Source organism: Pan troglodytes, chromosome 11 (genome assembly GCF_028858775.2).
Source record: "Pan troglodytes isolate AG18354 chromosome 11, NHGRI_mPanTro3-v2.0_pri, whole genome shotgun sequence".
NCBI classification, from domain to species: Eukaryota; Metazoa; Chordata; class Mammalia; order Primates; family Hominidae; genus Pan; species Pan troglodytes.
The window spans coordinates 36772762-36797173 of record NC_072409.2 but is presented as its reverse complement, the minus strand read 5'-3'; the positions used below and the strand labels follow the sequence as shown (position 1 = coordinate 36797173).

The window sequence follows — 24412 nt, the reverse complement described above, 5'->3', positions numbered from 1 at the left end:
TGAGCTTCGTTGAGCCTATTTCGTAGGGGCACTAATTCCATTTTATTAGGATGGAAACTTCATGACCTAATACCATCACCTTGGGGATTAGGTTTCAACATATGAATGTGGGGGAGGCACAAACATTCAGACCACAGCAGTGATTACACTGAGTGTCACACATAGAGTACTGAGTGTGTTACTACTATATACAGTGACGGTACATTCAGCATGAAGGAATCATTGCACTCTGTTTTCTCTCCTAAGTACATTTAAACATTTGGGAAAGTATAAGTGCAAGCTATTAACTACCTAAGTGAGTGAATTAGGTACCTATTTCAAACCTAATTAGTTATTTAATAGGTAATACATCACTTATTACATGAATGTTATATGCCTAGCATTGTACTAGGCCCTGTGAAAGGTTATGGGTAGGCATATAAAACATTCCTCTAAACTAAATGACCAAGTATTGCTCATAAACCGCTTTGATGATTTTTTATACCTATACAGTCTAACTTAATAATAAAGCTCACATTTTAATAAGTTCAAGAAACTTAAATGTTGTCAAAGGATAGCATATATTTTTAACAATTTAATTGAGAGCAATATTTTCTCAAAAGTTCATGAAATTATTTCTCTCAAGTAAATTGTTAAAAATATATGCTATCCTCTAATAACATTTAAGTTTCTTGAACTTATTAAAATGTGAGCTTTATTATTTAGACTGTAGGTGGCTCACGCCTGTAATCCCAGCACTTTGGGAGGCCGAGGCGGGAGGATCACTTGAGGCCAGGAGTTTGAGACCAGCCTGGCCAACATGGTGAAACCCTGTCTCTACTAAAACTACAAAAATTAGCGGGGTGTGGTGGCGGGCACCTGTAATCCCAGCTACCCGGGAGGCTGAGGCACGAGAATCACTTGAACCTGGGAGGCAGAGGTTGCAGTGAGCTGAGATTGTGCCACTGCACTCCAGCCTGGACGATAGAGTGAGACTCAGTCTCAAAAAAAAAAAAAAAATTTGTGAAATTCATATTTTTAAGAAAAGTAGCAATCAAGACTTTGACTAGTATTTCTACCACATTGTTTCGTGTAATTTATACGTATCCTTTTGTATTTTACTGAGTTATGTTTTTGGGGTATGAACTTATTGTCAGAAGTAGAATTGAATTAATTTTCTGATGTGTACCCCATCCATTTTGAGAATAACCTCACAATGATAACAATATTCTCTCAATTAAAACCTGCAGTATTTCTACTCTCTTGCAGGGAGGGCTTTTCCATGCACCATTTTGTGCTCATCTCCTTTGAAAACAATGTGATGTCTAGAGATGTTGGGAACTGCAAGACACTAAGTCTCAGGAACACAGATGGAAATGTAAACAGGAAACCAGTGGGGAGTTAATTGCGTGGCATCTGGCACTAGGGTCCAGCAGAGGCAAACAAGCCATCCTACCACTGTCTTTTGACAAGATAGAGTTGTCCCCTGAAGATAAAGGTGGAAAATGGAGCCCCTCATTCTTGTGTCCTCTACCCATGATTCATTGTTAGTAGCTCCTAATGGCAGAAGGGATCTCAGTTACCCAGTGCATCTAGGACAGAAATAAAATGTAACATCCCCAGATGCCACAAAAAAGGAGAAATTTTTCATTGTTACATTAAAATGGGATTATATACTGAATGTTGTTTATTTTTCTAGCTTTTTCTTTTTCTCCCTTTGCTATCTGAGACGGTAGTCTTAATAGAAGACCACTACTGCTAATTGCCTCTCTTTCTGAGTTCCATCCCTGCTTCAGGTGGGGGTGACTTTGCCTGGAGAGGGGACTGATTTCTGCTAGGAGAAGATGTGGAGAAATAGCATCAGCTGTAACATTCTCATTTATCATGAAAACAAAGACAGAGGTAAACATTTTAATCTGCTGATATATTTAGAGGAGACAGAGACTAACCGTGGTTGGGAAATTGAAATCAGAATAGTCTTGATATCCTAGTTAACATACAGGAAAGTACAGATTTCTGGAAATAGCAGTTGGGCACCCCCACGGGATTGTTTTAAGCCAAAGTGTTTTCTGTCAAGTGAGCATGGCTGTCTCGAGAGCCAGCATGCACTATCAGGGAAGGGAAGCTGGGAATTGGGAGAAGTGAAATTTGCTGGTTCAAACTATCAGCTCCATATATCAACCGTCCTTCAGAATGAAAGGAGCGACTGACAAAGCAATCTTTCTTTGGTTCTGAAGTTTGATTGATTGGGTGATCACATTAGAAGGAAAAATTTGCTGCCAGTGGAGAAAAAGACCTGAGATCCCAAACAAGGATCGCAAGGTTTTGTTTGGGACCTTAAAGGGCATTAAACTATAGAATGAGTTTTTTTTCTACTTATTTTCCAACCAGTGGAAGAATACTTATTTAAGAACCGGAGCTTTAGATTTCAGTCCCAGTATTATCATCTAATTGTACAATTATGAAAATGTTATGTAATGTCCCTGGGCTTTCTTGTTTATCAAATGAGTAGATTGGAGTAGATCAATATTGGGGCCCTCCCAGTTGTAAAATGTAATCATTCTAGTTTTTCTGTCAGATTTGCTAGAGTATTTAGCTGTTAGAAAATACAGATTTCCCTGAATTTTGGAAGGCTGAGGCAGGAGGATCACTTGAGGCCAGGAGTTGGAGACAAGCTTGGGCAACATAGCACATAGCAACACCCTGCCACTAAACACACACACACACACACACACACACACACACTACAGATTAAATTAAAATTTATTACACTGTGCCACCACTCCCAGATATCTGAAACAACATCATATGGGTAACAATGATTTTTTTCCCCCTAACAATTGGGTAAATAAATATTTGTTGAATAGGTGAAAAATAAATTCCTAACTTCAGCAACTTAATAGCTAAGTGCTTATGAGTTGAAAATGAAGACAAGGGAAGATGAATAGCTCTTTGCTTCTGACTTTGGCATTTGTGACCTTCTAGGTTGGCAAACTGAGCACATCCTGAGTAAAAGTGAATCAAGAGTGACTGATTAATACCTTCTATGGCAAATGGCTTCCCCACAGTGAGAAGTTTGCAGTCAGCATCTATTGACACTTCATAATCCAGAAGGGCTTTGTCCATGATGAAGGCGTCTAGTTTCTCTGGATCATTCCTATATTTAAGACCAGAGGAGAAAAGTGAAAATGATTCATTAATGGGAAGGAAGCATGAAGGCTGACAGCCGGCTTTTTTTTAGGGGACAGAAACCCGGACACTAAGGGCCGCACAAGCTACCTAGGTGCTGACTTAGCTGTCTTGGCCTCTCACTGACCTCTAGACTACAGATCAGGGGAGACAGGCACTCTTATAAGAAAGCATGACATCTTTCCAATGGGTTTATCTACCAGCTCCTTTAATTACTTCTAAATCCATCAGTAAAGCCAGAGCCACTCTGAATTGAATAGGAAGCGCATAGAGAACGTTTATTCTTATTACACTGTTAGAGGGACTTCTTGTTGTTAGGCATTGCATTCATTGTTCTCTATACCTTTTATCACTCAGAATGACTGTGATATAACAGATGAGGAAATTGAGGCTCAGAGGATTGAAGTAACTTAAACCAGGTTACACAGCTAGTAAGGGTTGGGACCAGGTTCAGATGAAGGGTGAGTCTCAGCATAGGCTGAGCTTCCACCTACAAAGAGGGCAAGGCAGGAGAAGTTTTAAAAGGAAATAACTGTCTAAAATACATGCAATGATTTCTTTGTTTTCAGCCACTTCCAATTCTTTTTGGAAAGGTGAAAGACATACATCCATTTAAGAAAGGATTTTCTATCAGGAACAGTTTCAGAAAAGCTCTTAGTCTAATTTGCTTTTATTGTGACTATGTCCTGAGCCCATCCCCGGATATTGTTACCATGGAAATGGACTATCATTCCTTTTTTTAAAATTTTTTTTATTTTTTTATTTTATTATTACTATACTTTAAGTTTTAGAGTACATGTGCACAATGTGCAGGTTTGTTACATATGTATACATGTGCCATGCTGGTGTGCTGCACCCATTAACTCGTCATTTAGCATTAGGTATATCTCCTAATGCTATCCCTCCCCTCTCCCCCCACCCCACAACAGTCCCCAGAGTGTGATGTTCCCCTTCCTGTGTCCATGTGTTCTCATTGTTCAGTTCCCACCTATGAGTGAGAACATGCGGTGTTTGGTTTTTTGTCCTTGCGATAGTTTACTGAGAATGATGATTTCCAATTTCATCCATGTCCCTACAAAGGACATGAACTCATCATTTTTTATGGCTGCATAGTATTCCATGGTGTATATGTGCCACATTTTCTTAATCCAGTCTATCGTTGTTGGACATTTGGGTTGGTTCCAAGTCTTTGCTATTGTAAATAGTGCCACAGTAAACATACATGTGCATGTGTCTTTATAGCAGCATGATTTATAGTCCTTTGGGTATATACCCAGTAATGGGATGGCTGGGTCAAATGGTATTTCTAGTTCTACATCCCTGAGGAATCGCCACACTGACTTCCACAATGGTTGGACTAGTAATGCAAATCAAAACCACAATGAGATACCATCTCACACCAGTTAGAATGGCAATCATTAAAAAGTCTGGACTATCATTCTTATTGGCTAGGTGGTGTCACCTGGAGCCAGGGGTGGGGTTCACCTCATATAAATCAGTGAGAGTAGAAGAGGGATGAAGAAATGCAGGATGCTGTGACCAAAAAGAGGGAATGGATTCTGTGAAGACCAGAAAAGCAACCATTTTGTGCACTATATTATCTCCCCAGTTAAAGTGTAAGTTTCTTGAGAACCAGAACTCTGTATTACACTTCTTTCTATCTCATGCGATGACTACCTCAGTTCCTTTTTATTGTGTAAGTGTAGGTATTTATTTTTTAAAAATAAAAATATTTATTAATTTGAAAAAAAGAAAGGATTTTCTACCCTTAGAGTTGTCCAAACAGCTTTGCAAAAAGAGTAACTCTTTTCTATCCCTTCTGGGCTCAGTCCTTCCTCTCTTAGATCTAGTGGTGAGGCTGTTCTAATTTAACACAGTGTGGCTTCTAAACAGAGGAGAATATGACTAGAATTCATAGAAAATCAAAAAGAGAAAGATATCCCTAGACACCCAGAAGATTCATCAGGGCAGGAAACACATCCTTACACGAATGGCTTTGTCTGAGTCATGTATAGACACATAGTTGGCAGGTCAGCTTCCCTTTTTGGTACCAATGACCATTGCTTTCTTATCCTACTCTTCAAATAAGAGAAATAACCAATTTAAAATGCATCCCCTTTTCAAAGGGGTTTCAGATTTAAGTTACAATGAGGCCCAAATTTAACTTTAACCAAAATGAAGCATCTCCCAGCTCTACAGTAATGGGAAGCTTTAGAAAGTGTTGGGGATGTGGATTGTCTCCTAGGAGTTGATAAGGAATCTTAATGGAATCCTGGCAATAAAATAAAAATTGAACTGAAAGCTGTTTCTCCAATCAAAGTTCGACTGCCACAGTACCATAATGTACCTTGACAGCTACGTAGCAACAAGTTATCACTTGCCAATATTCCACAAATATTTGTGGTAGCAATATGACAATAAAAAAGATGAGGTTCATTTCAGTTTTTTAAAACCAGTAATTCATAAAGCCTAATGTCTCTGGGATCCTTCCTTAAATAACTACTCTTGATTTTGGACTGCAAAGTGCAGATAGCTATGATAAATTTCAATTACGTGAAAAGGCGAAAAGCAGTCAGCTCTCAGACTCCCATGGGACCCTGAGTCACTGGTGAGGAAATGGCCAAGTGGGATCCAGTTACAAGTAGCTTCTAGATTGGCTGAATCACTGTTGTGGTTCACAGGGACCCCAGTGGTTATTTCTATTATAGAATCATGCCCTGTCTTTTCTTAAGCATTATTTAAAAATACATATCACACATCACAAGAAAACCAGTCACATATTAACATAATAAAAGGAATAAGCATTTTAGTAGGAGTTAATTTTTTTGGAAAACTGTTAATGAGAAAGCAGGTCCCTGAGAGAGCAGAATTAAGTCCAGGAGAATTTTGATGGGAGACGGAAAGGACAGGTTCAATATGTAGAAAAGTTCCTTGCACAGGCAATGCTAGGGGTCGTGCCTTGTAGGTCAGAGCCCTGGGATGCCAGGGAGGTAACATGAAGACTGTGGTTGCGGGAAGTGGTGGCTGAGGGCACAGGAAATGACTAGACTGAAAGTGGAGAGTTAAGGCCCAGAGAGAAGTGGTGAGAGGGCATTAATGATAAGCTCTGCCTAGATTCCAATTTCACCTCAATCAGTGAATTGCTTGGGGAGCTTGTTAAAACGAAGATTCTGATGCAGTAAGTTTGGGATGAGGCTGGAGTTGCTGCATTTCTAACTAGCTTTCAGATACCAACTAGAACATAGATGTTGCTGGAACATGGACTATTCTGCAAATATCAAGGGCCTACTCTTTCATCATGGTTCCTAGACTAGTCTGAAGCAGTGGTTGGATTCCAGAGACCTGGTCCTAGTCCTGACTCTGCCACTCACTAGTTGTATTACCAAGGAAAATGGACTTGTTTTGGGCCTTCATCTGTGGCTGCTTTCCTGAAGATTGCTTCTCTTCAAGCTAGGGCAGAGCCAGTGCTGGGCATGTGGGCCTTCTCAGGTAAAGCTCCTGAGATATGTGAATGCCCTGAGTGGAGTGGAACTGCTGGGGACTGCAGGAGTAGCTCATCTCATCCTTTTTGACACTGTCAGCAGAGCCTAGTTTGTCTGCTATTTCTATTGAGCTGGAAGCCATTGCTACTCTGACATCTTATTCTTTCTCTCAACCATAAATTCGCCTGAAGAAGAGAATACACAAGAAGATCTGGGAGGCAAAGGGACTCTAAACTTCATGTCAGAGAGAGACTGTAATGTGTTGGTGTTCTTGCAAAATTAAAAGTGGCATTTCATAATACTTACACATCATGTATAATTTTGCAAATATGAGAGAACAAGGCTTTTTCTCTAAGCTATAGTTAAAAGTCCATAAAATTTTTAAGTGGCATGTTTCTAAAGTTGTTGAGAAAGACAAAACCCTTATGTTCCATGAAATTATTTATTTATTTCTATTCTTTCTTAAAAAAGAATTTGAGGTGGCAGATCCTGCTGTCCATTGGGGGGATTATTGATGCTGACCATGGAGAAACCATTTTCCTGATGCTGCACAATTCTAGGAATTGGAGGTGTGGATGTCTGTTATTATCTTGATTCCATCGAGCAGGAGGGAGAGGATTACTCACCCTCATGTCTTCCTGTTTTTCAGGAACCATTCTTTCCCTTTTCTCAGGAAGACTAGACAGAACAGACCCATCACTGCACTGTCTGCCTTTGTATTCAACTTCATTGAATTACAGGCTCTGATAATCTGCCATGGCAGTGTGATTTCTCATGATTGCTTCTCATAAATTCTGATGAGAAGAATGCAGGCATGGGAATCATTGTCTTCTATCTTATTTCCTTTCTACAGGAAATCTCTAAGATAAACTCCATTTCCTCATGGCAAGAGGAGGCATTCCACGGGTTTAGAGATATATTCACTGGGAAGGAAAACGTTGCCTTGGGACACTTTATCCTCTGGCCATATTCCCTGTGTGTTTGACTATTTCAGCACCATTGTTTTCTCAAGTGATGTAAAGCCAACATTTACTTCCTCCACCATCTGCTATGCTAATGGCCCCACTGACTCTTTGAACAAAGCTACTACCAACTTGAGACTATGCAGGTCACAAGTAATCTAGGTCACATAATTAAATACACACTATTTCACACCATCTCCTGGGATCTCACACAGTGTAAAGTATTACTTAACACAACGTGGGTATATTCATCTGTCATTTTCAGAAACTAACATACACTGCATCAGTAGCTAAATTACTTCTCTTCAGTGAGAATTTTTCTTTGGATCCAAGAGGTTGACACTCACTTCAGATACTCCACTCCATCAGGGGTGGCTGGAACATTGTACCTTCTCATATATTCATGCATCTCTGGGAAACTTTGTCTCACATAATCTTCAGCACTGCTTTCTCGGACAGTTCCAAAGCGGAATCCTTGGGAAGGATGATGTAACTATGAGGGAGAAAAAGAAATGGCTTAAATAAAAATTATTCTTAGAAGTGTTTTTAAACATTTTTTTCATAATTCTTTGAAACTTAATAATAATTCGGAACTTTTCTAACCCCCACAGGCAGAAACATGTACATAGAAATGTGCAGACATGGCTACATGCTTTTTACATCAGAAATTGCTCTATCTTTAGAAGCAAACAGATGGAAACGACAAACAAAAAATACAAAACAATTTTTTTTGCTTTATATTGGAACCTATTAGAATTCTGTAGAAGCCATGCAAATTGGCATGTAGAATTAGTCTCATTATTGTAAACTGCATATCAGACAGTGTACGTTCATAATAAAGATTATGATACTCCTGGTTAGAATAACATAAAGGCCAAGTTAAAACCTTGCATCCTGAGATTACAATAAACCTGCCCTAATGCTGTGACTACATCACTTTTGTGTTTAGCCACCTTTAGGCTATATTACATTTTGTTCATTGAATTTATTTTTAGTGTTTTCATAAAATGTTCTCTTTCCTTCAAATAACTATTATCCAATGCTGAGTCATGCTGTGTATTTGCTCAAATGGAATGGTATTTAAGATAACTTGGAGTGACAGAGAGGGAGGTGGTTGGCAGGAGTAGACCTAATAATTTCATAGGTTTCCAGGATGCAAGACCTCACCCCGTGTATTAGTCATGTTCTCACACTGCTATGAAAAAATACCTGAGACTGGGTAATTTATAAAGAAAAGAGGTTTAATTGACTCACAGTTCTGCATGGCTGGGGAGGCCTCAGGAAACTTAAAATCATGGCAGAAGGCACCTTTTCACAGGGCAGCAGGAGAGAGAATGAGTGCCGAGTGAAGGGGGAAGCTCCTTAGAAAATCATCAGATCTCATGAGAACTCACTCACTGTCACTAGAACAGGTAACCTAAATCATGAGGGTAACCACCCCATGATTCAATTATCTTCACCGGGTCCCTCCCACAACACATGGGAATTATGGGAACTACAATTAAAGATGATATTTGGATGGGGACTCAGCCAAACCATGTCATCGCGAGAAAAGACTGTGCACTGGGAGTCCTGCAGAGACTTTCTGTCACTAAGGAGAATAAAGATATATCACACGAAACATTACTATTCAATGAAAGTTGTAGAGAATCATTAATGTGTAATCTAAAGCACTATTTAAAAAATAAGAATGAACTGGGATTGGGCCACATTACTGTAGTCAGCAATATTTTAGAGATTATACATCTCCACAATAATTATAGTCAAGTTTTTGCACATTTTTGTTTTGCTTGATATTAACATTTTATATAATTAGTTCTGATGTGAATCCCTGGGGACAGAAATCTATGGATGGGCTTCATGGAGTTTATAAACCTCCTGAAATAGTAGGCAATAGTTTTTGTAAATGTGTTTGTAATTTTCATCTAGGAGGGAGATAATACAGAGTATTTTTTTAATAATTAGGTTTTTAAGTTGTTTACCCTAAAAATGATTAAGAACTCACTGAATATGGTGACAAATAACATATATTTGAAGATGAATTAGTTTTGACACACAGTAAAGGTGTAACAATACGGTAATAGTTAAATAAATTATATGGCATATTCTTATAGAGTGTAATGCAACATATAAATCATGTTTGTAAAGTATGTTTCATAAAACAAGGCACATGCTCATATGACAAGTGGAAAAAAGCTTTCATATGGTATGATCAAAACTAAATATGTATATATTTATTTAAATGCCATGATTTCCCATATATATTATACACACACACACATACACACATGCACACACAGCTTGGAAGAAAACACATTGGTGTTGAATTTACAGATGTATTTTTTATTTACAGATTATCTGCAGAAACACTTACCATGTTTATAAGTAGAAAAAATATTTTAAAATCAGCAAAATCATTCATTTATTCAACACTTATTGAAGGCCTACTCTGTAGAGCTCTCAAAGTTGCTAGGGTGACAAAGATAAATACCTGCAACCACTGCCATATAGGAACTCTTAAAACCTGTTGTTCATTGTATTTCTTTGGTATTCCACTGTTAAGTAAGTAATATAGCTTGCTCTGAGTTTAATGTAATTGTTCCATGCACTGAACAAATTCTAATGTTTTATGCCAGCATAACCTTAATGCCACATCAACAATAATAACAATACTTAACATTTATTAAACACTTATTATGCGCCAAACAAGATACTTAGAGCTTTACATACATTATCGTGCTGAATCCTCATAATAGCTTCGTGAAGAGGGCACTGTTGTTACTTCCTCTTAGGGATGAGTAAACGGAAGCTCAGAGAAGTGAAGTAATGGGCATAAGGTCATGCAGTGGTAAGTAGCAGGGACTGGCTCAGAACCCATGTCCATCTTATTTCAAAGCATATGCTATTATCTACTACATCATCTTGCATTCTAGCTCATGACAACAACTGAAGTGATGATGTTTATTAGGAGGAACTCACCAGGCTTTTAAAAATATTATCCTTATGCCTTGAACCCCCGGGGCTGTTCTCATAGTAGCAAATTGCAGTCGTATGGCTTGTGCAAGGCACATTTATCAGCATTGTCTGTCCAACATCTATTAATTTTTCAAGACCTAGGTCAAATTTTTCTATGTAAAGTCTTTTGTCTTGTGTAGCTTCACCCTCCTACCCAGAACAACAACAATAAAAAAACTACTTATTTATCTGTGCTGATATAGTATCTTGTACATATAAAATATGTAGGCAAAGACCTAGGTGAAAATTTTCTATGTGAAGCCTTTGGTCTTGTCTAGCTTCACCCTCCTACCCAAAACAACAACAATAGAAAAACATAACTACTTATTTATCTGTGCTGATATAGTAGCTTGTACATATAAAATATGTAGGCAAATATTTATTTAAGTAATCTTTGACCTTTCCGTGCATTATCTCCTTTGATCCTACCAAGAAATGTGAGGTAGATATGTCTATCATCTTTTTACATAAAGATTAGAAAGTGTGTCATTTGTCCAAGGTCACAGAGCTAGTAATTGTACCTGGGATTGGAATTCAGCCTGATCAAAGACATTCAGCTTTTGACAACCGTGTAACATTGCTTCTGATACTATATCATACTGACTCCCTCTGTCTGGTCATTACAAAATTTGCTACTTGTATGCCAGACAGTAAGCTAAGGGCTTTTAAAATTTTCACAATAATCTTACAAGATAGATGTTATTTTCTTATTTTGCAGATTAAAACACTGAGGCTTGGATAGTTAAAGTAACACCAACTTCTCACAACTAGGAATTAACAAGCTTCAGCCCATCCTATTTTCTGTAAGTTGCAGACCAACTTTCATTTGTTTGTGTAATACAGTTACCTATCATGACCTTTGGCACCTTGCAGGTAGTCTATATCTGTTTGTCAAGTTAATTCATTTTATCTAGTCTATTTTTCTATCCTGCTTTATCCATTTAACTTATATGCATGCATTCTTCTGCTCTCAGTTCAGTAATTACTTCCCTAACTTATTGTGTAGGCCAGATTCTTTTTTCGTAAGCCCTTACAGTACATATACCTATCTTTTGCAGAATCTATCACAGTTGCAGTTTTAAATTTAATTATGTAATCATGTGATTAGCGTCTAGACTCTCAGTTTCTTCACTAACTGGAAGCTCCATGTAAACAAGAATAATGTTAATTTTAATTTATCCTTGTATTTCTAATGCCTTTCATTTTGTAGTTGCTCAAGAAAATACTTGATGAGTAATTAATTGATAACTGTTCTTTGAACTTAGAGGAAGGTGACAGCTTTGTCATCTCACTTAGCACAAACTAAGCTAACAGTATAGCTTACAACTCAAGCTTTCTAAACAAACCCTCTCTTTAAGGTAAAAGGGCTGTAGAATCATTAATTAAAATACCTTTCTCTCATATAGAAACAGAATTCCTTCCAGAAATACATTCTTTACATTATGTTATGATAATACTTTTATGGTCTATGACCAGGATTTTTAGGGAAATCCTGCTTTTCTGGGTCTCATTTTCTTTTCTGAATGCACCAGCACATCGTTCCTTTCCAAAGCATGGAAGGAATCAGGGAACCAGCAGACCCAGGCTCAGAATTCTGGTGGAGGACTGTCTCTTTGTGTTTTTCCTTTGCATGACTTTCTGTTGTATTTGCTCATCAGCTCCCATATCTGTCTTGTTGGCTCTGTGAAGGCAAAGGTGCTGAGGTTCTGAGAATGGAAAGTTCCTTCAAGGAATAGCAAATAAGCAGACTCCAGGAGAGAAAGCACCTTATTAGCCTGACAGGGACCTCACTCTAACATGGAGATGTTTTGCAAACACTGCCACTGCTCTTATTTGAGTCACCATCATTTCTGTCATCCACATATTCCCTTTCTTCCTTTCTGATCCACTCAGAGAAATTTTAGAATTCAAATCTGATCATGTCCTCCACTTGCTTAATGCCCATCAATGGCTCCCCCATGGCCCTTGGGCTGAAGTCCAAACTCCTCACATGGCCTCTAAGGTTCAGCATGTTTGGCTCCTGCCTTCCTTTTCCTAGCCTTGTCGTCCTGCTCTCCCCCTGGCCTTCCAAGCTTTGGCCAGTTCTCTCATTTCCAAAACAAACATTTTGCTTGATCAGAGCTCTTGCATATAGTCTTCAATCTGCCTGGGACACTTTTTCCTCATCCCTACTTCTTTGTCTAGCTAACTCTTAAATGTCACTTCCTGAGGAAAGCCTTCACTGACCCCTAGACCTGTAACACCCTCCCATTATACCTACAGTTTCACATAGCACTGACAACACTTGGAATTATTTTTATAATTTGCCTTCCCTGCTAGGTTGTAAGTTTCCATGAGGATGGTGCCCATAGTGATCTCATTCATGTGGTTGTAAGTCTTCAACAAATGTTAGCTGCTATTATTATTATCATTGTTATGCAACAAACACAGGGCTTAGCGCATAGTATATGCTTGATAAATAATTACATAATACCTGAATTATCATCATTATTAAGAGAATTAATGAAATTCTCTTAGGTAAGATACATTAAAAATTTGATGGTTTTTATCACACCTCCTGCTGTCTTTTTTCTCCTTAAAATTAATTTTTTCTTTTGTTACTTTCTTTCAAAATGACATATTCTTCTTTCTTTCTGTGTGTGAGATTATATTGAAAAATAACCATGGGCTACTCAGCAGTCACAGAATAATAGAATCAGAAAAGGGATCTAAGAAGCTATTGATGCAACCCAGTGGGCCAGGATGGTCTACCCTGTGTGTAATTCAGACAGCCAGGGATGTCAGAAAGCCTGCATCAAGGAAAAAGGATAAAAGTGTCCAAACAGCTTAAGCATTTGAGCTGCATTACAACCATCACCAAGAAGTCCCAGTGAGAGAGGCATTTCTTTAAAGTTTCAGCTAAATACCTCACCAGCTCTTCCGATTCTGCTTATATTTGCATCAACCTTTTTAGGCCTTGGGGAAATATCTAAGGTTAAACTGTCTATTTGTATGTGAATTGTTCAGTATTAATGGAATACTGACCTCTACACAGAGTACCTACATGGAGAATAATCAGACATTCCCGAGAAAGCAGAGAAATGGCTCAAAACAAAATGAGGCGAACTCGGGAAATAATCAAGTTGCTATATCCAAGGTAGATGTAATGTTGCAGATTAAAAAATAATCCCAGTGCTGAGTATACTCACTTAAGGTCTTCATCTGTACCCATCTGAGATTAGTACTTAATTCCTCAGTGAAATATAGTCACTGGACCTGGTATTATGTTCTTTGGAGTTGGGTGGAAAGGGCTATTCCTAACTTGCCTAGTGGAATAGGATATAATATGTATTGAATTCACATCTCCCTTCCACTGCATTACTTTATCCACTTATAACCTGTGGATGCTATAGTATCAAGTGGTCTCAGGGATGGAAGGGGCTTTGTAAGTCTAATCATCCACTAATGTCTGAGTCATCAGTGGACGATTAGCAGGGGTCCCAAACCCCTGGGTCATGGACAGGTAATGGTCCGTGGTCTGGTGGAACCAGGTGACACAGCCATGGGCAAGTGAGCATTATGGCCCGAGCTCTGCCTCCTGTCAGGTCAGCAGTGGCATGATATTCTCATAGGAGCATGAACCCTATTGTGAACTGCAAATGTGAGAGATCTAGGTTGCACATCCCTTACGAGAATCTAATGATAAATGTAATATACTTGGATTATCTCCAAACCATTACCACCCACCCCCAACCCATCCATGAAAAAATTGTCCACAAAATCCGTCCCTGGTGCCAAACAGGTTGGGGACTGCTGCTTTATAGCAAGGTTAAATGTACTGACTAAGGTTTCTTCAAAATGTAGATTCCAATTCAGTAGGTCTAGGTGGAAGCTTAAGATTCTGCACCAACAAACTGCTAATTGATGCAAATGTCATGGTTTATGGACTAGGCTTTGAGTAGCAAGATTTTACTTATAATATTCCTATGAAGTGCCTGTTACGCTGTTACGTCTCTGCTTGATCGTCTCCGGTGACAAGAAAATTACTCCTCCTGGCTGGGCATGGTGGCTTACGCCTGTAATCCCAGCACTTTGGGAGGCCGAGGCGGGTGGATCATGAGGTCAGGAGATCGAGACCATCCTGGCTAACACGGTGAAACCCTGTCTCTACTAAAAATACAAAAAGTTAGTCGGGAATGGTGGTGGGTGCCTGTAGTCCCAGGTATTCGGGAGGCTGAGGCAGGGGAATGGCGTGAACCCGGGAGGCGGAGCTTGTAGTGAGCCGAGATCGCGCCACTGCACTCCAGCCTGGGTGACAGAGTGAGACTCCGTCTCAAAAAAAAAAAAAAAAAAAAAAGAAAATTACTCCTTTTGAGGCATATCTTCTGTAAATGAAAGGTGACTTTTGTCTCCACACAACCAATTGATTCTATCTGAATATATAATAATAATAAAATAACAGCTAATATTTTATAATATTTATTATATGCTAATAAATTCATATCTAATGAGATTGCTACTTTTATTATTTATTATTACATATGAGGAGCTATGATTCGGGGAGATTAAACACCTTGTCTAAGATGATCAGAAAGTGATAAAGTTGGATTTAAAACCAACCCTGACTTGAAGTTCTTAACATACCCTTATCTAGCACTACATTCTGCATTTATACACTTGTATTATTGTCCAAGTCTTGTGAAAATCCAACTAATATATACCTAGCCAACTAATAAATACCAATTAATATATACCTATTTGTGCTGCAACTTCAGAATCAATTTATTATAGTTGTGATCATACAATTTATAGTGCAAACTGGGACAGTTCTCTAAAAGGGGGACACTATTGATGATCACACAAGGACAAAAGACACACTTGGACTATCCTGGAAAACAAGTATGTATGTTTACCCTAGTTATTACTCATGCTCTGAATATTAGAATACAGAAAAACAATGCCAAAAAGAATGTTGCTGAGGTCCACCCTGTATTTTTTCTAATGTGAATTACTAAGTACATCTTATGCTGCAGTTCTTTTTCATGTTATTCCTATTTTCTTCCACAGAAGCTGCTTCCTCCATTTAAATTTAAGCAGTTTGCTGCCTCTCCCTTCTTCTTTCTGAAGCCGTCTACGTTAGGTCAGCTAATCTCTAGTCAACAACATTCTTTGACATCATGTTTGATTTATATGAGCCTTAGCCTAGGTTCTTCTGACAACTTGAGTCATTGCATCAAGTCTCTTGTAGGGACTAGAGGTCAGCAAATTACAGTCTATGGGCCAAATCTAGCCTGCTACCAGTTTTTGTCAATCAAGTTTTATGGGAACACAGCCATGCCCATTCATTTATGTATTGTCTATGGCTGTTTTTGCACTACAACAGTAGAGGTGAGTAAGTACAAAAGAAGCCATATGGCCCACAAAACCTAAAATCTTTACCACCTGGCCCAAACAGGAAATGTTTGCTGTCCCCTGATATAGACAATTTGAATCTAACTAGCTTCTTGACTCCCATATTTCAAATTTTTCTCTCTATTCTAAAATCCTAATGGTCACTTAGAAAGAGTCATCTTTGCCGGTAAATAAACAGAGGTAAGGTTTAATAAATCTCAGCAGGCTTCCTGGCACTGTCCAGATTTAGGCTGTAGTGTGATGACACACCTTATTTCTAGCTGCATTGGAGTATCAGTCTCCCTACTGGAGGTCTTGACTACTGCAGCTCTTTGCTTCTTTTTAGGACTAGAAATAGGAAGACTCTGGTCACAAAATTTCAAACTGAAGCAACAGTATGACATTTGGACTGATTTTAGATTCTATCCCAGGGACAGATGCTTTTGGAGCAGACCCCGTAAGGTTGAGGTTATAAAAATTGGCCAGTGGCCCACCTACTCACTTTATTTATTTGTTTGTTTATTTATTTTTGAGATGGAGTCTCACTCTGTCGCCCAGGCTGGAGTGCACGATCTCAGCTCAGTGCAACCTCCGTCTCCTGGATTCAAGCGATTATCATGCCCCAGCCTCCCAAGTAGCTGGGATTATAGGCATGCACTACCATGCCCAGCTATTTGTGTGTGTGTGTGTGTTTTTAGAAGAGAAGAGGTTTCACCATGTTGGCCAGGCTGGTCTTGAACTCCTGACCTCAAATGATCTGCCTGCTTCGGCCTCCCAAAGTGTTGGGATTACAGGCGTGAGCCACCACACTCACTTTAGCTGAGTTTTGTTCATTCCAACTTCTTCTTTGCCACTTTCCTCCATTCCACATCCTTTTCGTCCAGACTTTGTGTATCTGCCATATCATTGAAGTGGAGATATTTATTTTCTCTATATTATGTCTTCTATTATTTTAATAATGATAATAGCTAATCTTTATTAGGTGCCTCCTTCATTCCAGGCACTGTGCCAGGATCTTAAATTCATTGCTTTGTTGAATGCTCACGGCATCCTTTGTGGTACATACAGTTGTTTTCCCCGTTTTAAAAATGGAGGAACTGAAACTTGGAGCTATTAAGCAACTTGCTCAAGGCCACAAAACTGGAATATGGCAGATCAAGGACATGAATCCAGAAACCTGAGAACTTGCACTATTAATCTCTAGTTTACTTGCCTCTAGTATATATTGTTATCTCGAGTATATTATTCTAAACTTTTCTCTAATATATAACTGCCTCCAGGAAAAGTTTCTCTTCTTAGAGAAGCTGTAGATAAGATAGGCATTACTCAAACCTAATGATAATTTAATCCAAAAAACTAGTGCCAGTTTATAGAATTAAAAGACAAATAGCCCGTAACCTTTGGGTTTATAAACAATATGCTTATCACAGTTATAGCAACGGCAGCAACAACAGCACCATTTGAACAGTGCTGTTTACAAAATGCATCCATGCATATTATTTCATTCACAAGTCACACTCGGATGGCTTCTGTGTCCTATTCATTCATAAAAGGTGAAAAAACAAGCTAAATATATCGGCTACATTTTCTAAAACAAGACATTCCTTATGTGCCCTTGGGGGTTCAAACATTTATATTCAACTTCTAGCAATCTTAGTGGTGGCTGTAGGAGGACTGAGACCTGCTCCTTCTTCCCTCATACACATTTCTGCTTCTACACTGGACATTTTTTTTTTCTTTTTTTGAGACAGAGTCTCGCTCTGTCGCCCAGGCTGGAGTGCAGTGGCGCCATCTCGGCTCACTGCAAGCTCCGCCTCCTGGGTTCGCACCATTCTCCTGCCTCAGCCTCCCGAGTAGATGGGACTACAGGCGCCCTCCACCACGCCCGGCTAATTTTTTTGTATTTTCAGTAGAGACGGGGTTTCACCGTGTTAGCCAGGATGGTCTCCATCTCCTGACCTCGTGATCCACCCGCCTCGGCTTCCCAAAGCACTGGACATTTTAACATTTCTTTTTTCCACTCAGTTTACAGGTGGGAGCTAGGGCATAAACTAGAAGAGAGATGTCAAAGTTGGGAGGCTGTAAAAATATGGAGCATGGGCTACAGAAAACAATGGTTAACTGGAGGAGATGTTACAGATCTTTTAGTCCATTCTTTTATTTTTATAGATAACAATACAGGTAGTTTCCATCTATTAAGTATTTCCCATTTATTAAGTACTTCCCATATTTCAAGCATTTTGCTAACACCTTAACGTGAATTATATGATTTAAACCTCTAACAACAATACTAAATAAGCAATATTTGTTACAATCTCCAACTTTCACATGAGAAACTGAGGCTTGAATTTAACTAATGTGTCCCAGATAACTCAGGAAATAGGCATAAAGGAGAGTTCTGAACCAAATCTAATTCCAGAGCCTTTGTATCTAAACATTATACTGTACTACTTCCTGATCTAGGCAGGAAGGTGATTTAGGCCCATAATAAGTGTGAAGAAGGGACTTGCTCCAGGTCACAAAAAGTGATGTAAGAGTGAGCTTGAAAAATCCTAACTCAGGGCTAAATACAATCTGTCCCCTCCCCACCTGAATATGGCTAATAAAAATAATTGCTCCTTGTTTCTCTCTGGTATCCTATGTTCAACATGCACCCCATCTACTATTTATAAAATAAGTTTCTAGTCTTTATTTTCTTTTCTAAGGAATAATTTTCTGAATTATATTTGCTCAGCCACATCTGTGAAATAGCACTGCAGTACTCATTTCCTGAGCCTCTGGATGTACCTCGGTATTTTTCTGTCTCATTTATTGTAATGAAAGTGTAGAGCCTATCATCATGGTCTCCAAGTGAAGTATCTGTCTACTTTTAGATACTATGGAGACCAAGCCAACAAATTATAGAATTTCAACAAAGGAATCATTGCTATTCTGCTGCAAAGGTTCTATCTCTTTGTTTCTTTTCTTTCCCTTTCTTTTCATGCAAGTCATTTTGTTTTGCCTCTTCTATGACCCTGGCCTCCATGTCTTCTCATTTTATTCATCTGGAGCAGTCTATCCTTTTTAGTTCACTGAGGCTCTTCCAATTGTCTTATTGAAAATCCCCTTCAAATCCTATTTTATGTTAAGTAATCTTGTGGAGTTAAGTCTGTTTCTCCCTTATGTGTAAGACAAATTATTTCACCACTGGTGCTGCCAACACTATTGGTGTTTCCACACAAAGCATGGGATATTAATAACCATAATGGTGATGATGATCATGATGTAGCTCACCATGTGCCAGGCACTGTTGAATGGTTTATATGTATGAACTTTTAAAATCCTTAGAATAGCTAACCAACTTCTATAAGTTTATGGAAACAGTAAATGACAAAACTGGGCAGAGCTGGTTCTATCGTATATGACCTGGATTACTATAGTACACAGTAAACAAGTTTTTGGCATTACTAGCTATCCCCTTAATTGCTTGGTGTTAGACTCAGTTCCCTTATCTGCAAAATGGCTAATTGAAAGAGTTCAGCCATTGTACATGTAGCCAACAACCCACTGTAGGAGTTTAACTAGCCCATAACAATCTGTTAATACTAGTAGCTATCATTGATTGTGCTGGTTTATGTGCTTGGCCCTCCACATTCGTCATCTCATTTCAGCCTTCCTATGCCCTACGAGGTAGGCTCTGTTAATAACTGCAGTTCATGCATGAGTGAAATGAAGCTTAGAGACATGAGATAACTTTCTCCAGGCTCTTCAGCCTATGTTGTTGGAGTCAGTTGTTATGCATACTTACAAGCTGATTCTAGAACCCAACTACCAGGTACGATACTGTCTTACATGAGACTTTTAAAGGTAATTATGATCATAATATAATTACCTGAGATCCATTATTCACCTTAAGATGTGATTTCACTGTAATTTTCAGGACTGGGGCTGAACTAGGTCAGCTGAGGCCAGAACTGATGCTATAGAGCTTCTTACAGAAAAAAAAAAGGAGGATGCCTTTAAGCCTATGGCATCAGAATAACCCTGGCTTTTTGTTTATATAATTGACTTGCTATACAGCCAAACTTCAAGGTGAAAAATGACCTGTGGACTGTGGAACTCAAACTTCTCTCTTGAATCATTGCCCATCACCAGCAGTGTACTATACCCTGCAGACTGAGCAGGCAGTAAGGTCCTTGCCAAACCTAGAGTCAGCAATTTTGGGCTGATGAAATGCAAATGAATAAAAACAGCTATAAATTTACCTCCAGTCTAGTGATGTGAGCCTTTTGGCACAGCTGCTCAAATCCTCATGGCACAGGAACTTTTAAAATGCCAGTTTTTACTTAATTAGATAACTCAGAAGGATTAAATATTAAAGCATGTCCAATCTGGCCTTCATTCAAGATGGGCTGGGTACAAAAATATCAGTAGAAGGTTTAACCTAAAGGTAAGAAGTTATACAGCATAGACCCCAGGAAACCAGCCTCATAGGCTCCTAAAAGCAAATCATCAGACAAACAGAAAGATAAACTACTGAATAACAATAAAAAGAAAAATCCTTTCCTCTTGCTTTATTTTTCTCTTAGGCTAGCTCTTGGGGTTATCTCATAATTTTGTTTGTCATGGCTAAATAGTCAATTTGTCTTTGTTCTGGAATGCTTAGAGAATCAGTGAGTGAGCCATTATTATGGAGGAACCCTCAAAGATTCAGGCATATATTCTGAATAACTATATTTAGGAATAGTGGATGCCTCCCTTCTTCCCTGCCTCCTTCAGTATACATATACTATATATACTATATAGTATATAGTATAAAGCCTGTAGCTTTCTACCCAGCATTTCCACTTGAGACCATCTCCCAGTTTATGACTAATCTAGTGTTTGATTATCTTTCTTTTCTGTTCAGCACATTTGCTTCTGCTACATGAATCACAAGAGCAGCACAACTAAAGTAGCATTTTGCTTTGTGAGCCAAGCATCTGAAGGCAGCAGTCAGCTGAGTAAAAAAGACACTTTCCTTCTTCTTTCTTTGCAAATTTGAGGAAATTTTCATGCATCAGTAACAAAAAACACATGGAATGATTTGTAAAGTTTGCAGTTGAGATAAATGAGGATTAGTGAGATTAAGCAATTTGGCCAAGATTAGGCAGTGAAGTGGAACTATGGCTTACATACATTTGACATAACCAGAATGTTAGTTCTGTTTCCACTACCTTGTGTAATCCTCACAGCAAAGAGACTGACATGGTTTGGCTGTGTCCTCATGCAGATCTCAAGTTGTAACTCCCACAATTCCCATGTGTTGTGGGAGGGACCCAATGGGAGGTAATTGAATCATGGGAGTGGGTCTTTCACTTGCTGTTCTTGTGACAGTGAATGAGTCTCATGAGATCTGATGGTTTTATAAAGAGGAGGTTCCCTGCACAGGCTCGCCTTCTCTGCCTGCTGCGATCCACGTAAGACATGACTTGCTCCTCCTTGCCTTCCACCATGAGTGTGAGGCCTTTCCAGCCATGTTGAACTGTAAGTACATTAAACCTCTTTTTCTTTCCAGTCTTGGTATGTCTTTATCAGCAGTATGAAAACAGGCTAATACACAGACTAAACATGAAATGTGGAGTTTACAATTCATGTGGAGAAATAGGCTAAGTGAAAACTGAAAGAGCAGACCAGCTTTATGAACTGTCTCTCTGGTGACTAGATAGTATCAGTAAATTCTTACTAAGCATTGGATGAATGAATATGCCTAAAGCATAGAAAAAGAAAAAAAATAAAAAGTTGAAACAACAGGTGCTGGAGAGGATGTGGAGAAATAGGAATACTTTTACATTGTTGGTGGGACTGTAAACTAGTTCAACCATTGTGGAAGTCAGTGTGGCAATTCCTCAGGGATCTAGAACTAGAAATACCATTTGACCCAGCCATCCCATTACTGGGTATATACCCAAAGGACTATAAATCATGCTGCTATAAAGACACATGCACATGTATGTTTATTGCGGCACTATTCACAATAGCAAAGACTTGGAACCAACCCAAATGTCCAACAATGATAGACTGGATTAAGAAAATGTGGCACATATACACCATGGAACAGTATGCAGCCATAAAAAATGATGAGTTCATGTCCTTTGTAGGGACATGGATGAAACTGGAAACCATCATTCTCAGCAAACTATCGCAAGGACAGAAAACCAAACACCGCATGTTCTCACTCATAGGTGGGAATTGAACAATGAGAACACATGGACACAGGAAGGGGAACATCACACTCCGGGGACTGTTGTGGGGTTGGGGGAGAGGGGAGGGATAGCATTAGGAGATATACCTAATGCTAAATGACGAGTTAATGGGTGCAGCATACCAACATGGCACACGTATACATATGTAACAAACCTGCACATTGTGCACATGTACCCTAAAACTTAAAGTATAATAACAATAAAATTAAAAAAAAAGAAATGCAATAAAAAAAGTTGACTTAGAACCTAAAACTTCATGATGTTAGTTAGTTTACACAATTGCACTTAAATGTATTTCATTGGTTTAAAAAAGTAACTGTGAGTGGTAGCTATTTGATTGTTTGATAATCATCATCTGTTACACCAGTATTCATTTAAAAAGTAACTAAAAAATTGATGATTTTGTAATTGCAACAGAACCCAAATAACCAAAGCAATCTTGAGAAAAAAGAGCAAAGCTAGAGGCATCATAATACTTGATTTCAAAATATACTATAAAGCTATAGTAATCAAAACAGTATGGTATTGGCCTAAAAACAAACACATCGACCAATGGAACAGAATAGAGAACCCCAAAATAAATCCATGCATATATAGTCAAGTAATCTTCAATGAAGGTCCCAGGAATACACAATAGTGAAAGGATAGTCTCTTCAATAAATGATATTATAGAAACTGAATATCCATATGTAAATGAATAATATTTGCCCTTTACCTGGCAGCATACATTAAAACCAACTCAAAATAGATTAGAGAGTTAAATGTAAGACCTGAAAACATAAAAATCTTACCAGAAAACACAGAGGAAAAGATCCTTGACATTGGTGTTGGCAATGACTTTATGAACATGACTCTAAAAGCACAGGCAACAAAAGTAAAATTAAACAGATGGGATTCCATCAAACTAAACAGTTTCTGCCTAGCAAAGTAAATAATCAACAAAATGAAAAGGCAACCTACGAAATGAGATAAAGTATTTGCAAGCCATATACCCAAGCCATATCCTCAGCCAGTAGGCCAAGTGGTCCATGGCCTGTTAAGAACTGGCCACACAGCAAGAGATGACTGGTGGGTGAGCAAATGAAGCTTCATCTGTATTTACAGCCACTCCCCATCACTCACATTATAGCCTAAGCTCTGCCTGCTGTCAGATCAGCAGCAGCCTTAGATTCTTAGGAGCATGAACCCTATTGTGAACCCCACATGCGAGGGATCTAGGTGGCAAGCATTAGATTCTTATGAGAATCTAATGATTCTGTTATGAGAATCTAATGCCTGATGATCTGTCACTGTCTTTTATCACCCCTAGATGGGATCACCTAGTTGCAGGAAAATAAGCTCAGGGCTCCCACTGATTCTACATTATGATGAGTTGTGTATCATAATGTAGAAATTATTTCATTATATATTACAATGTAATAATAATAGAAATAAAGTGCACAATAAATGTAATGCACTTGAATCATCCCAAAACCATCCTTCCCCACCATCTGTGGAAAAATATTGCCTTTCATGAAACTGGTCTCTGGTGCCAAAAGGTTGCAGACCACTGATATATGTGATAGGGGGCTAATATCCAAAATATATAAGAAACTCATTCAGCTCAATGGCAAACAAACAAACAAAAACAAATAATACAATTAAAATGTGCTAAGGATCTTGAATAGATATTTTTCCAAAGAAGATATACAAATAGCCAAAAAGTATATGAAGAAGTGCTCAAGATCACTAATCGTCAGGAAAACGCAAATCAAAACCACAATGAGTTATCACTTTATACCTGTTAAGATGACTATTATCAAAAGTTGAATAATAACAAGTGTTTGTGAGGATATGGAGAAAATGTAACCCTTGTACACTGACAGTGGTATTGTAAAATGATACAGCCATTATGGGAAACACCATGGAGTTTCCTCAAAAAACTAAAAATAGAACTGCTATATGATCCATCACTTCCACTCCTGGGTATATATTCAAAGGAACTGAAATCAGTAACTTGAAGAAATATCTCTACTTTCATGTTTATTACAGCACTATTCACAATAGCTAAATCATGTAAGCAACCTAAATGTCTCTCTCTCTCTCTCTCACACACACACACACACACACACACACACACACACGAATATTATTCAGCTCTAACACGGAAGGAAATAATGCTGTTTATGACAACACGGGTGAACTTAGAGGA

The 24412-nt window shown here is 38.5% G+C and overlaps 1 protein-coding gene across 1 annotated transcript in view; it reads right to left on the bottom strand.

The window, feature by feature from the left end:
- GRIN3A (glutamate ionotropic receptor NMDA type subunit 3A) overlaps positions 1 to 24412 on the bottom strand; it is a 170471-nt gene that overhangs the window by 51462 nt on the left and 94597 nt on the right. Inside the window, exons 4-5 of the mRNA XM_003312211.6 lie at positions 7960 to 8105; positions 3021 to 3136 (exon numbers count right to left, since the gene is read on the bottom strand). Coding sequence (XP_003312259.3) covers positions 3021 to 3136; positions 7960 to 8105 — 262 coding nt within the window. The remainder of the gene's footprint in view (positions 1 to 3020; positions 3137 to 7959; positions 8106 to 24412) is intronic.